Source organism: Narcine bancroftii, chromosome 1 (assembly GCF_036971445.1).
Source record: "Narcine bancroftii isolate sNarBan1 chromosome 1, sNarBan1.hap1, whole genome shotgun sequence".
Classification (NCBI taxonomy): domain Eukaryota; kingdom Metazoa; phylum Chordata; class Chondrichthyes; order Torpediniformes; family Narcinidae; genus Narcine; species Narcine bancroftii.
In genome coordinates, this window is record NC_091469.1 from 353,400,499 (window position 1) to 353,416,211 (window position 15,713).

The following is a 15,713-nucleotide window of genomic DNA, read 5'->3' on the forward strand; positions in this document are numbered from 1 at the left end:
CTTGAACTCAATCCCCGACTAATAAAGGCCAGCGCACTACATACCTTCTTCAAAGTCCTATCAACCAGTGTGCCACACTTGAGGAAATTTTGACCCCAAGATCTTTTTGTTCCTCACAAGATTCCTACCATTGACCATGTACTGTGCCTTCAAGTTCAACCTTCTAAAGTGCAAAACTTCACACTTATCTGGATTGAACTCTTTGCCACTTCTCTGCAGAACTACATCTTGTTTATGTCCCATTGTAATCTAAGACAACTTGTCGACTATCCATAACACCTCCAACCATTGAGTCACCTGCAAACGTACTGATTCATCACTCCACTTTGTCCAAGTCATTTATAAAAATCATAAAGAGGGTGGTCCCACAACAAATTCCTTCAGAGCACCACTAGTCACCGACCTCTAGGTAGAATGCATACCATCTACTACCATCCTTTGCTTCTGGGGACAAGCCAATTCCAAATCCACGGAGCCAAGGTTCCATGGATCTCATACCTTATGACTTTCTGAATGAGCCTAACGAAAGGAACCTTGTCAAACTCCTTACTAAAATCCATATACACCACATCCACTTCCCTACCTCCATCAATTTTTTTGTTACCTCCTTGAAAAACCAAATTAGACATGTGAGGCATGACCTGCCTCTCACAAGGCCATCTTGGCCATCACTCTGCTTCTCCAAATGCTTGTAAATCCAGTCCCAAAGAATCCTCTCTAATAGTTTGAAAATCACTGATGCAAGACTCACTGGTCTACAATTCCCAAGATTCTCTCTGTTACTTTTCTTAAATAATGGACCTGTATTTGCCACTCTCCAATCCTCTGATACCTCTCTTGTGGCGGAGGCAAAGATTATTGCCAATGCCCTGGCAATCTCTTCCTGTAGTAACCTGGGATACATCGCTTCTGGTTCTGGGGAGTTAGCTATCCAAATATTTTAGAAAGATCCATCACTACTTCTTTCTTATCCTCAAAACGCTCCAGCACATTAATCTGTTCTACACTGATCTCACATTCACCAAGGTTCCTCTCTCAAGTGAACACTGAAATAATGTATTCATTAAGGAGCACTCTTACCTCCTCTGTCTCCAGGAACATGTACCCCGCCCCACCACCATCTCCAAGAGGCCTATACTCATTCTCGTAATCACCCTGTTCTTCAAGTATAGGTGGAACACCTTTGTGTTTTCCTTAATTCAACTTCCTAGGGCCTTCTTATGCCCCCTTCCAGATCCTTCTGCGCATCAATGCTGACATTAGCTGTATATTTTTCCCTGATATATTTTCCTCCTAATGTGCACTCTACATTTGTCCAGCTTAAACTCCATCTGGAATTTCTCTGCCCATATCTGTAATGGAGAGTAATTTTACCATATTAAAGGTGCTGAGTAAACAAATGCTTCTATTAATATAATCATAATACAAGCCTCATCAGTTTACATCACTGATCAAATTAAAAATGGCTGTACTCTTTGATTTCCTGCTAGAAGCAATGCACTCATTACTTGCTTCATCACTGCTCATCCTCTCAGGAAAACCTGCTGTCTGAGATTTAATTCAGTCTCATCCATTTCTGAGCTGTGCTTTGAAACATCCTTGTGCTAAGTTTTGTTGCAATCTTTCTCATGAAGAATTTCTCATGAGTTCAATAACACCATTAGATTTAATGCCACTCATTCAAAAAATCACATTTCCAAACAAAGTCAATAATGTTAGTCTCATCAGTTGTTGTTGGTATTAAGACTAATAGGGCTGCAATTTCAATTGGTTTACATCAGCATGGGCTGAATAATGGAATCAGCTTAGATTGGCCATATTACTTGAACATGGAAATAGGATTAGGTTTTTTTTTTAATTTAATTGGTTCCTTGCTGCTATTTGATGATTATTACAATAACATTTAATAAATGTTGTCTAATACCTCTCTCTTAAATGGGGGTAAATAAATAATTTGAGCTTCTCAGGCTTACCTCATTTTCCTAAAACTGATTGTTCAACCATTTAGCAACTGGAGGGCTTAGTATAATTGGGTTTCACAAGAGTTGAGGCCCAGATAGAGTTCTTGCTGTTCATGGTATGCATTAATGTTTTGGATTTGATTGTTCATGGAATGATTAAAAATGATACTTAAATTGATGATGGAAAATAAATTCAGTTTTGAGAGAAGATGGGTAGTCAATTAACTAGTTAGTTGTGTACAAAAATGGCAAAAAAGCGTTATCTATAGCTCTCTTGAAGAAGGGTCAGGACCAAATGTTGACTACATTTTACTTTCTGTCGACTTTCTCGTACTGCTCTAGACCAGGCATCTGCAGATTTTTTTTAAAATCCACAACTCTATCATTTTTCCTAAAAATGTTGTGGGCCTTTTACAAGCACCAAAGAGGCCAGTTCAACATCTCAGCTCAATGACATCGCCTGCAACAACACAGCTCTCCTCTTCCCCCCAACCCCCCCAACCTCATGTCTCACACCCCTGCCTGTCTCTCTCTTCTTCCTCTCCCACTGGTCTTTCTCTGGAATCTCATCAAGATGACCGTTGAACTGATGGTCATCTTCAGTGGGGAACTGAGCTAATAAATAAGTTTATGACATTCATGTGGGAGAAAAATGTGTAGTTATCTGCTCTATAAAGCAAACATCTCAAAAATATTTGCAAAAAAAATGGAACTACAGCTGGCGGAATTATCATGAAGGAAAAGGATAATTGTAAGTGTTTACTGACTAAGTCTGAAGCAAAATTAGATGGGTTATTTATTACTGAATATTTTTTCTGTATTGTATACTCATTTTGTTTACATTTCTTTCTTTATTTAGATTTTTCTCTTTTATTTACGTCTCTTTTATTGAATACAGGTTTTTGCACCTCTGATAAATAGAAATTCTGCCTGGCCCACAGGTAAAAAAGAATCTCTGGGTTTGTATGTGATGTCATGTATGCACTCTTGACAATAAATATGAATTTTGATAAAAAACCTTTGATGGGTAGTCTGCTGCTAATTTATTCACAGTAAGTGTTCTCTTCTTAGAAGAGAACTCTGTTTCTTAGAGTTAATAAAATAAAATCACTAGTTTATCATAGCCATTCTCAGCTTTTTGGGACTCTGCTCGAAGTTTAAGGGCCCTCTTCCCAGTGAAGAAGTCAAGTGTGGTTGGTTTCTTCCATACTTCTCTCCTACTGACCATTTATAATAAAAAAGTAAAAATATTTTATAATTTCAGCTCCTATTGAGAAGGTTTGGTTTATGATAATGCATTTATAAAGGAATGAATGTTGCTATAGAATGTTTGTATTTTACTCACATTCCAATCTGCACAATTAATATTTGAAGAGTAATTGCAAAAAAATATACGTAATACAATAGGTGTATGACAAGCCCTTAATCGGAAAATAATCTTTTCTTGAGTTTCAAAATAATCTCACACCTATTTATACCCTCTGGAAAAAGCAAACACGCACTTGTTTTAACATCCAAACAGTAGGACCTTTGACAGTAATCACGCTTCCCTCGAACAACAGTTTGAATAGCTTTGCTGAAGTTCTCTAATGGAACTTGAGCTCATAAAGGTCTGACTCGAGAGGTGAGGGAGTTACCTTTTGACCCACAACAGATCTTTTAATCTTTCTTTGCTGGCTCAGGGCTCAAGGCTCCCATTAATTACAAATCTTGGCAAATGAACATGTATTTGTTGCCATGAGAGCATCTTCCCTGCTAGTGCTCGATTTAATTGGAGATGTGACAGCAAGCCCCCGACAACAAGCGGTATGGATGAAATTCTTTTAGGTCAGGACATTTGCCAATTTAAATTCTTCTTTTAGAACAGGGCTGCCTGACACACTGAATTTGTACTTCTCTCTGTGATTCTAGCTTTTAGACAAAACAAAGACTCTGACTGGTCCTCAGGAAGCAATTTCAATGGATAGAACTGATGCTCTGTTTCATAGATTTCAAACAGCATCATTAAAGTAGATTCTCAGATGATCACATTCGTGTGAAAGGGTGCTTGCTGTGCACAAATTGGCTCCATCATTTCCTGCAGTACACTTCAGTTTAATTAGCTGTAAAATGCTCAGCTCTGGATCATCATTAAAAAAAAAACAGCATCTCGTACATACGGCTTCTCTTCATCGACTGCAGCTCAGGCTTCAACCATTATTCCCTCAGTGCTGGTCAACAAGCTCCAAGCCCTGAGCCTCTGCAACTGGATCCTTGACTTCCTCATTGGATGATCACAGTCAGTACAAATTGGAAACGGCATCACCTCCTGACTGACTCTCAACACAGGTGCACTTCAAGGATGAGTGCTTAGCTCACTGCTCTACTCACTTTACACCCAGAACTGTGTGGCCAGGCACAATTCCAATGCCTATCTGCAGATTTGCCAATGACACCATGGTTCTCAGCAGAATCACAAATGGCAATGAGGAAGTGTTTAGGAGGGAGATAGATCAGCTTGTTAAGCTACCATCGGGAAAAAGGTACAGGAGCCTGAAGACGAGCACTCAGCAGTACAAGGACAGCTTTTTCCCTGCTGCCATCAGATTCCTGAATGATCAATGAACCTAAGACACTGCCTTCCTTTGACTTTTCAAGCACTATTTTTATTTATATTTGTAAGGTGATTTACATAAATGTTTGCACTGTGAAACTGCTGCAGAACCATGAATTTTGTGACTTGTTCATGACAATATATTTTGATTCTGAAATATTTTGAGCTAATCTGAGGACATAAAACTCAATACATCAGGGTGACATGGTTAGTGTAGTGTTTAGCATAATGTTGATACAGCAGCAGTGTCGAGGTTCGAATTCAGCGCTGTGTGTAAGGAGTTTGTATTGTGACAGATTATATTTTAGATTGTATATAGATATGCATTAAAGAAGATAAATTGTGACAGGTTTTTTGGTGTAGGTCACATACAAACACTTCCGGTGTGGTCATGTCTGTCTGGCGTGGTCGTGTCATTCAGACATCGGTAATCTCCACATGGTCTCCAGCCCCTGGAGGACTTGGGACCATGTAAAGAGGGGATGACCAGAGGCTGTCTGAGTGGTGGATGATACCCAACTCCTGCAGGTGAGAAAACTCCTCCTTGGCTAGCAGCAGCTTCTCGGGCGGAGGTTGCTGGGCCTTGGCATGCAGCGGGGGGCCTTGCGTGGAGATGTGGTGGTATACCCCGTGCTGGGGCAAGGCGGCACTGAATTGGGGCTGCAGGACGGAGGGGAACTCATCAAGTATCCTGGAATACTCCTCCCTAGGAGGGGAAATGGCAGCGATTTCGGGTTTGCAGTCGTCCGTGGCATCCAGGCTAACCGAGTGGAATGTGTGGGCGTTGACCCCACTGAGGCCAGCACAAATGTCCAGCGGAATTTATCCTTCCCGATCTGGATCTGCGCCCTGCGGGTGCCAAAGGTTTTGATGGCAGACCCGTTGGCCGCCCGCAGGGTGGGACCATGAGATCGGGTGTGTTTCTCGAGGGCGTTTGGGGGCGGGATGCTCAGCTCTGCTCCGGTGTCAACCAGGAAACGCCGGCCGGTAGACTTAACGGTTACATGCAGGAGGCTGTTCACGTGGCCAGTCAACGCAGCCATCAATGGCGGCTGGCCGGGTCGTTTCCCTGGAAGTTACATGGTTGCTTGCACTTACGAGTCTGTGCCCCCCCAGCGTTGATGGTAAAAGGACCAGGTGAGATGGTGCTCCTCCGTCTTGTGCTTGGTGTTGGTGGGGGGGGGGGGTGTGCCTACGGCCGGCTGGTCCCTGGGCAAGTGACTTAGCTGAGGGCGGCCTCGTTCTCCCTCTTGGTGCGCCAGAGGGTGTCCTCCCAGGCTGCGACTCGCCGTGGATCTGTAAAATCCTCATCGGCTAGTAGGAGCTGAATATCCTTGGGCATCTGCTCCAGGAAGATCTGGTGGAATAAGAAGCAGGGCTTGCGATCTTCTGCCAGAGCCAGGATCTCATCCATTAGGGCCGATGGCGTTCGATTTTCTAACCCGTCCAGATTCAGGAGTCTGGAGGCACACTGTGAGGGGAGAGACTGAACGTGCCCAGGAGAAGGTTCTTGAGGGCAGGAGATTTACCCTCGATTGTGGATGAGATCGTCCACCCTGGCTGCCGTCTCCTCGTCCAGCACACTCATGATGTGGTAAAATATCGTGACGTCTGTGGAAATGTTCCTGAGGTGAAACTGCCTCCGCCTGCCCAAACCACATACATGGGCGATGGGTACAGAAGGGGAGCAGTTTGATGGCAACGGCATTGATCTCGGCTGGATCCATGTTGCAAGGCCAGAAAGTTGTCTGGGCTCCTCGGGGTCACCAATGCAGTGCAAACTACACTGAAGAAACACACAGCACCACATTTGATATCTGCAATAACTATTTAATTCAAATCCCGCGTGCACCCCTTTAAGGGCAGCGTGAGCTCTGCCACCGCATGCGCGGTAATGTCATAACAGCTGCCCAAGGCACGCGCTGAGGTGCAAGCACGAGGCAGGGAGAACCCCTGACTATGCCCTCTTCTCATGGCTGCCCTGCCATGTGGTGGTACAAGTGGGGCTGGTTAGCCACGAGAGAGTGCACCGCCACACACTCTCTGAAAACCAACAAGAACCTTCCTGAGCAGTAACCATTTACCTTTCAAGCACCAAAGCCTGATGAAATTCATAAATGTTTAATTCTGTGCATAGTATAAGAATTGCCTGATACCGGTGAACTTAGAGGAGTGAGAAGTGAGATTGGACTGCCAATTAAAGAACTTTTCTGAACTTATACACACATTACTTACACATGTTCTTAGAATTAGAAGGGTGTTAAGTTAATGGTAATAAGTTAAAGTTTGATCCTAGTTTCATGTTTAAAGATAATTAAAAGCAACTTTTGTTTAACCATTTGTCTTGGTGAATTTCTATTGCTGCTGGGTTTTGGGGTCCTCTGGGCCTGTAACAGTATGTTATCCACATGTCTGCATAGGTTTCCTCTGAGTCCTCCGGTTTCCTTCACTGTTCAAAATATACCGGGGTTATTTGTCAATTGGATGTAATTGGGAGCATGTACAATAAAAATGAACACTGGGTACGCAAAAAATTGGGCTGATAAAATATATGTTGGTCTTTTGTTTGTCAATTTGGAGGCCGGTGACTAGTGGAGTTCCTCAGGGATCAGTCCTGGGTCCACTATTGTTTGTTATATATATTAACGATCTAGAAGAAGGGGTGGTAAAATGGATAAGTAAGTTTGCAGATGATACAAAGATTGGTGGTATTGTGGACAGTGAGGAAGATTACCGTAGCTTAAAAAGAGATATAGGAAAGCTAGAGGAGTGGGCTGAGAAATGGCTGATGGAATTTAATACGGATAAGTGTGAAGTGTTGCATTTTGGAAAGGCAAATCTAAATAGGTCATATACATTGAATGGTAGACAATTGAGGAGTGCAGAGCAACAAAGGGATTTGGGAGTTATGGTAAATAGTACTTTCAAAGTTGATACTCAGGTATATAGAGTGGTGAAGAAGGCATCGGAGTATTGAATTCAAGAGTTGGGATGTTATGATGAAATTGTACAAAGCATTGGTGAGGCCAAGTTTGGAATACTGTGTGCAGTTTTGGTCACCAAATTATAGGAAAAATATAAACAAAATAGAGAGAGTGCAGAGAAGGTTCACGAGAATGTTGACAGGATGTCAGGGTTTGAGTTACAGAGAAAGGTTGAGCAGCCTGGGGCTTTTTTCTCTGGAGCGTAGAAGATTGAGAGGGGATTTGATGGAGGTGTTCAAGATTTTAAAAGGGACAGAGAGAGTCAACGTGGATAGGCTTTTTCAATTAAGAGTGGGGATATTCAAACCAGAGGCCATGGTTTGAGATTGCAGGGGGAAAATTATAAGGGGAACATGAGGGGAAATTTCTTCACGCAAAGGGTAGTTGGGATGTGGAATAAGCTTCTGGCAGAGGTGGTTGAAGCAAATACGTTATTTACATTTAAGGAAAGACTGGATAATTACATGGAGGGGAGAGAATTGGAGGGGTATGGACCAGGTGCTGGTCAGTGGGACTGGGAGGGTGGGGATTTGTTCTGGCATGGGCTAGTAGGGCCAAACTGGCCTGTTCTGAGCTTTATATGGTTATATGGTTATTACCAGATAATTTGGAGTGGATTTGCCTTGCCTTAAATTTATTAAGCACTAGTGAGACTGTGACAGGAATGTTGTTTGGCTCCCTATCTGAAGAAAGGAATGCATGATTGATTCTTGGAGTGACAGATTTGCTCAAGGAGGAGAAAATAAGTAGCCCATGTCTGAACTCTCTTAAATTCTGAAGAATGAAAAGTGATCGAATTGTAATGTATGAAATCCTCAAGGAGCTTGTCAGGGCCCATGCAGGAATGATATTTCCCTTGGTTGGATGCAACCATTCAACACTGAGATGAGAAGATACTTCTTCACCAGGGTGTAATGAACCTTTGGAATTCTCAATCAAGTGTAGACATGCAGACATTGAGAATTTTGGAAATTAAAGAAATAAAGGCATGAATTCAGGGAAGTTGTACTGACTTCAAAGATCATTCATAATATTGAATGATGCAGCAGGCATCTGGTATTGGATAGTTATTTCTGCTTTTCCTTGTGTTATATGAAAAATATTTTTGGTCCCATATTTACTGGTTTGGGGAAAAAAGTGATCACGTTAAATTATTGAAAGATTCTAAAAAGAACTGATGAGGTAGACGCAAATGAAATAAATGTCAGAAAGGGTATGGTCATGCACTTTGGTAGAAAACATAAACAGGCAGACTATTTTCTAAAAGAGCAGAAAATTGGGGATACCCAGATGCTAAGGTTCCTGGGAATCCTTCCGTGGGAAAGCCTGACGGCAAACTTGCAGGTTGAGTCGGTGGTGAAGAAGGCATTTATTTCAAGAGGAATAGAATATAAGAGCAGGGATATGATAGTGAGGCTTTATAAGGCACTGGGGAGACCTCACTTGGAGTATTGTGATCAGTTTTGGGCTCCTCATTTAAGAAAGAATATGCTGAAGTTGGAGAGGGTTCAGAGGAGGTTCATAAGGATAATTCTGGAACAGAAAGGGTTATCATATGAAGTGAGTTTGGCAGCTCTTTACAAGAATGAGGGGGATCTTATTGAAACATGTGAAAGGCCTGTTTCCCATGGTGGGAGAGTCTAGGACAAGAGGACACAACAGGATTGAAGGGTGTCTGCTTGGAACATTGGAATTTTTTTCCCAGAGAGTGGTAAATCTGAGGAATTGGTTGCCTCAGGCAGTTGTGGAGGTCAGGTCATTGGGTGTATTTAAGGTAGAAATAGATAGGTTCCTGTTTAGCCAGAGTGTCAATGGTTATGGGGAGAAAGCCAGGCAGTAGGGCTGAGTGAAAAATTGATCAGTTTATGATTAAATGGTGGGGCAGACTTGATGGGCTGAATTTCTGCTCCAATGTCTTACGGTCTTATGTTGAAAGATCATCTCTCCAAATTGGAGAGTCTAGAAATGTGTTATAGCCTTGCAAATGTAAACAACCAGACAAGTCTGATACAAATAAAACATTGCTTTATTCAGCAGGTTGTAAATCTTTGGAATTCTTTATCAAGTTGAGTGATGGATTCTTGGTCACTAATCGCTGTGGTTGCTAGGTTTTTTGGGCATTAAGATTTAAAGGATACAAGAAATCAGGAGTGGGGGTGAGCAGGATGTCAGGACCATGGAGTTCACTTCCTACAACTGCTTGTGATCATGTGATATTCACAAACATGGAAATTTAGTGAAAATATTGTTAGCAGTTTGTGATAGTACAGATCTATCACCAATGTATATACTGTATATAGTTACAGTATCTAGACTGTGCTTACAGCGATCATCATCATGATATCCCTATATCCCTTAACTCCCCTACTATGTAAAAATCTTAAATATATTTTGCAAGGCTATAACAGATTTCTAGACTCTCCAATTTGGAGAGATGATCTTTCAACATAAGACTGTAAGCCATCAGTAGGCTTAGCCACGCCTACTGTCTGGGCCTTAAAGGGTTGTGTCCCCTAGCCAGGTCGGATCATTCCGAACTGGTCGGCCACCTGTGAAGAGCTCCTGTCTTTTGCTAATAAAAACCTTGGTTTGGATCAACAAGTCTTTGATTCTTTCGACGAGCTCCACACAGTTGCAATGCTGAAGAAGCAAACCAAATGATAATGAGGTTGTGAAACTCATTATTACAGGAAATAGATGAAGTGAATAGCCTGGATTGATTTAAGAACATTATAACATAAGAAATGGGAGCAGGAGTAGGCCACCTAGCCCATCGAGCCTGCTCTGCCATTCAGTGAGGTCATGGCTGATCTGATGACAGGCTCATCTCCAGCTACCTGACTTTTCCCTATATCCCTTAATTCCCCTACTATGTAAAAATCTTAAATATATTTACTGAGTTAAGTAATTGAAAGCTGGAGAGGTAGATGAAAGAAAGGGGGAAAGGATATGGCAAAAGCATGAGAGGATTTATGGTGGGACAAAGATTGTGTTGAGAACAAACATTGACATGGGTTTGCAGCATAGAATAAGAACATGATGACCTATTTATTATTGGGCAGGTAGCTTAATGTAACCAACTTGTTTGCTGCATGGACACACCAGTACTTTCAGTGACTGAGTTCAAGATTCATTTCCACTCAATGCTTGATAGGACTACGACTGCTAGTCTACTTACATTATTTGGTGCTATCAGACCTGTTTTCAGCAAATAAAAATCATAAAATCCAAAGGTACTGGAAATTTGAAACAAAACAGAAAATGCTGGAAAACGTATTTGGTCAGGCAGCGTCTGTGGAGAGACAAATGATTAACATTTCCTCTTTCCACATAGGTCGCCTGATCTGCTGAGTTTTACAAACATTTTTTCCGTTTTAGTTTGTTTGTTGATTTTCTGTCATCAGCAGGTAACTCATGATGCACTTCGGGCAGTATAGACCTGAGTAAGAATTGTAAAGTTAATGATAATCTTTTCAGTTTTCCCACATGATGGTGCTGTAACCTCTTCAGATAGAAAAACATTTTTTTTCTTCCCCCAGGGGTGTCTTTTCAAGCTGCCTTGGCCTGCAACAACAAACACCACTAAATGACATTGAAGTTGAGAAAGTGCAGATGCTGGAAATCTGAAATAAAAACCGAGAACTTTGAAAATAGTAGGAACCATCTGTGGGGAGAGAAAGAGTTAATGTTTCAGGTTGTTGACCATTCTCATGAAGGACCATTAACTCTGATTCTCTCTGAACAGATGGGGCCTGGTCTGCTGAGTGTTTGTAGCATTTTCTGTTTTTATGACAGCTAACTGCCATTTCCTTGATCGAAACACAAGTAAAGCAATAAGAGGTTTTGGTCTTCATGTATAATTCAAATTCTGTTTTTAATTTACTGGTAATCCAGGATTTTTAGTGAATTCCTTGACTATTCTTTCATGCATGTTTGTGGTTGTACAAGGGATGCAGTCCATGCAAGGTAGTTTATGTGAATATATTATGCACAGATATGAATATATAAGATGTGACATGCACAGGGATATTGAACAACTCCTTCCATATGTATAGAAACTTTGACATGGCAAGATCCAAGGGTGATAGATGAAGAGCTAGAATTCAAAATGGCATTTTTTGTTTTGCTTGATTATAATGCATGAGTGTATCTCTTGTTAATGTATGTGATCAGATAGTGTGATGCTCATTGACTCAAGTTTACTGTCCTATTGTCTGCTCTCTTCTTTTCATCTTTTACCACTTTTTCATCCATTCTGCCACTGACCTTTCTTGGGCCTTGATTTTGCTCACTCTATGTGGGACTTTGTCAAGTACTTGCTGAAAATCTATACAGATAGTGTTTGATTCCTTTTCATACCCGTCTATGCACTGAGAGAAAAGGAAAATCACTGATTAAAATAGTTTGAAACTATCTTGAGTGATTAGTTGAGTTGCAACTTTTAGGAGGGGAATGTTGACAATGCATATTGATCAGAAGTATTGTGACCTGCTGATGTGCGAGATTTTGAGAAGAATAATGACAATAGATACTGTGTGTCCTGGAAATTGGTTCCATACCAAATGTTTTCCAATAATACATAAGGAAGTATTCAAAATAATTTCTTGGAATTTATATGAATTTCTGTTCTCAGCTCAATGCCAAAATTCAAATATACATGGACTTATTTGTCTGCTTTAAATTAGGAATCTACTAATTGCAGTTCACCACAAGAGGACAAGACACAGCCTGTGACTGGTCATGATTTCCAATCATTAGATCAACCAGAGCTTGGAGTAAAGAAGAATTCAGATAGACTCTGCATGTCTGAGCCACCAGATCATGGTAAGAAATATTTCTGCTGCTTCTGTAAGGATGTTGATAATTCAAGTTCAATTTTATTATTATACAATTATACAAGCACAACTGGATGAAACAGCATTCTTCCATTCTCAGTGTAAAAACATGCCAAGATTGAGAATAACCATCATTCTAGTTTAAATGTTTGGCCTGGAAGTCAGCCTGAAGAAAACTGAAGTCCTCCATCAGCCAGCTCCCCACCATGACTACCAGCCCCCCCACATCTCCAGCGGGCACACAAAACTCAAAACGGTCAACCAGTTTACCTATCTCGGCTGCACCATTTCATCAGATGCAAGGATCGACAATGAGATAGACAACAGACTCGCCAAGGCAAATAGCGCATTTGGAAGACTACACAAAAGAGTCTGGAAAAACAACCAACTGAAAAACCTCACAAAGATAAGCGTATACAGAGCCGTTGTCATACCCACACTCCTGTTCGGCTCCGAATCATGGGTCCTCTACCGGCATCACCTACGGCTCCTAGAACGCTTCCACCAGCGTTGTCTCTGCTCCATCCTCAACATCCATTGGAGCGCTTTCATCCCTAACGTCGAAGTACTCGAGATGGCAGAGGTCGACAGCATCGAGTCCACGCTGCTGAAGATCCAGCTGTGCTGGATGGGTCACGTCTCCAGAATGGAGGACCATCGCCTTCCCAAGATCGTGTTATATGGCGAGCTCTCCACTGGCCACCGTGACAGAGGTGCACCAAAGAAAAGGTACAAGGACTGCCTAAAGAAATCTCTTGGTGCCTGCCACATTGACCACCGCCAGTGGGCTGATATCGCCTCAAACCGTGCATCTTGGCGCCTCACAGTTTGGCGGGCAGCAACCTCCTTTGAAGAAGACCGCAGAGCCCACCTCACTGACAAAAGGCAAAGGAGGAAAAACCCAACACCCAACCCCAACCAACCAATTTTCCCCTGCAGCCGCTGCAACCGTGTCTGCCTGTCCCGCATCGGACTTGTCAGCCACAAACGAGCCTGCAGCTGACGTGGACTTTTACCCCCTCCATAAATCTTCGTCCGCGAATAATTTATACTCAAATCATACATTGACTTTGCACACATATTTACAAAGGAGGAAAAACCCAACACCCAACCCCAACCAACCAATTTTCCCCTGCAGCCGCTGCAACCGTGTCTGCCTGTCCCGCATCGGACTTGTCAGCCACAAACGAGCCTGCAGCTGACGTGGACTTTTACCCCCTCCATAAATCTTCGTCCGCGAATAATTTATACTCAAATCATACATTGACTTTGCACACATATTTACAAGCGATTTATATGCAGTACATATATATAAAAATAACCCACAGTTCGAGTCCGCCCCCTACTGTTGATTTAAGTAAATGGTAGAGTCTTGGAGGGTTTGTATGAGAAGTTCAACAGTCATTCAGCAGTGTTGCTTCCCATGGGAAGAAGCCTGGTGGTTCTGGATCTGATACTTCTGTTATCACTTTCCTGACCGGAGTAGATGGAAGGTGCTGTGTGTGGGGTGTTTCACTACAATATAAGGATTGAGAATGGATACTCCAATATCGAGGTGACATCGTGGTGATGAAATAAGGTTTTTAATGGGAGAAAACAGAGTTTGTGGGGATATGAACAAGAATGAGGAAGTCTATAAAGAATATGAGAATCAGGATGTTTGTGCACCCTAGCGATAATCGGTCTAGGTTTTGGTACAGATGGAGACCCCAACATGTGAACTCTGGATGATTAATGCCAAAATTGGTGAGGAGACTACTGGAGAAACTGATTGTCATTTGGAATTAAGTAACTCCTCCCAATAAAGACAAGGAACCATCTGGCATTTAATGAATTCATCAATTAATTTTTATGAAATGCTGATCTGATTATGTTCTGAAATTGAGGGGTGATGGTCAGTATCAATGACTCCAAAGATTGAATGAGGAAACATAGACTTTAATACACATTAGATTTCAGCTGGCCCAACTCCATGTGCTCAAATTAATGGAAGGGGGTAGGGAGGTCAACCTTTATGGCCAGGTCACAGGGGGACGGGTTATGGGGAATCGAGTCATCAGTGGGCGGGCCAGCCACTTATACACAGAAAACTATATACATTCACCCCTTCTTTATAAAAAACAAGACCCAGTCCTAAAGGTTCAGCTGGTCAGGTGGCTTCCTCTGCCTCTGTGACCTGCACAGCTCCACCGATGTGTACTGGTCGGCTCTGTTACTAGTTGGGTGTCTTGAGGTGGGGGGGGGAGGCTTTCACCATAGCGGGTGGGATTTGGTTGTCTGTGGGGGTGGTCGTGGTGGTCGGCACGTCTGGGCAAGGGTCCCAGGCATGTGGTGAGGGTGCCCAGAGGGCATCACTAGCCTGCACCAAGTCCTCGTGGCCATCGGGGTACTGGACGTAAGCGGGTTAATGTGCAGGAGCTCCACCTCTTCAACCAACTGTCTGTTTCCTTAGCAGAATGGGTCCCAGAGATGAGAGCCAGGGCAGCAGAGTGGTTCTGGTTGCCAACCTCCTGGGGAAGGCAAACATGCATTCATTTGGGGTCACATTTATAGCAGTGCATAGGAGAGAACAGATGGCATGGAGTGCTTCTGGCAGGACCTCCTGCCAGTGAGACACCACTAGGCCTTTTGACTTAAGGGCCAGGAGAACTGCCTTCCAAATGGTGGCGTTTTCTTGCTCCACCTGGCCATATCCCCTCGGGTTATAGCTTGTGGTCCTTCTAGTGGCTATGCTTCTAGCCAACAGGTACTGCTGCAGCTCATGAACAAGGACCCCTGATCACTATGGATATCGTTCTGATACTCAAAGAGGGTGAATATGCTGCAGAGTGCCCTGATAACTGTGGCAGAGGTCAGATCAGGTCAGGGGATGGCAAACGGGAACCTGGAGAACTCATCTATGATGTTAAGAAAATAGAAGTTCCTATTGGTCAAGGGCAGGGGTCCCTTGAAATCGACTCTCAATCATTCAAAGGGGCCTTCATGACGTGTGCTTTGTCTGTGGTTTACATTCTGCGCAAACCCTACAGTGTCTGGTTCACAAGGGGATTTGATTGAGATGTCATTGATAGAATTCATGAAAGTATTTATTCTAGTCTGGGTATGTTTAACCATTCTAACTAAAGTTATATTTCCCTCCGTAATGAAGATCTGGTCTGGTTCTGACCTGACTTCTCCGTGGTCATTGTTGTACCACAGTTATTAAAATCTCTGCCTATTCAATGCTGTTGTTGGTCAATGGCTGTTAGAGCTGGTTTAAGTTAAAGTCATCCCAACCTGTTCCAGCCTGGTTCTGAATAGTCTGGTCCAGTTATGATCATTTACTCCCAGTCAGAACTGG

The 15,713-nt window shown here is 42.6% G+C and overlaps 1 protein-coding gene across 5 annotated transcripts in view; it reads left to right on the forward strand.

Moving 5' to 3' along the window:
- Positions 1-15,713, forward strand: part of nek11 (NIMA-related kinase 11) — a 395,005-nt gene that overhangs the window by 236,669 nt on the left and 142,623 nt on the right. For all 5 annotated transcript variants that reach the window (XM_069911155.1, XM_069911163.1, XM_069911148.1 and 2 more), the window contains exon 12: positions 12,224-12,362. In XM_069911155.1, the coding sequence (XP_069767256.1) occupies positions 12,224-12,362 (139 nt within the window). The remainder of the gene's footprint in view (positions 1-12,223; positions 12,363-15,713) is intronic.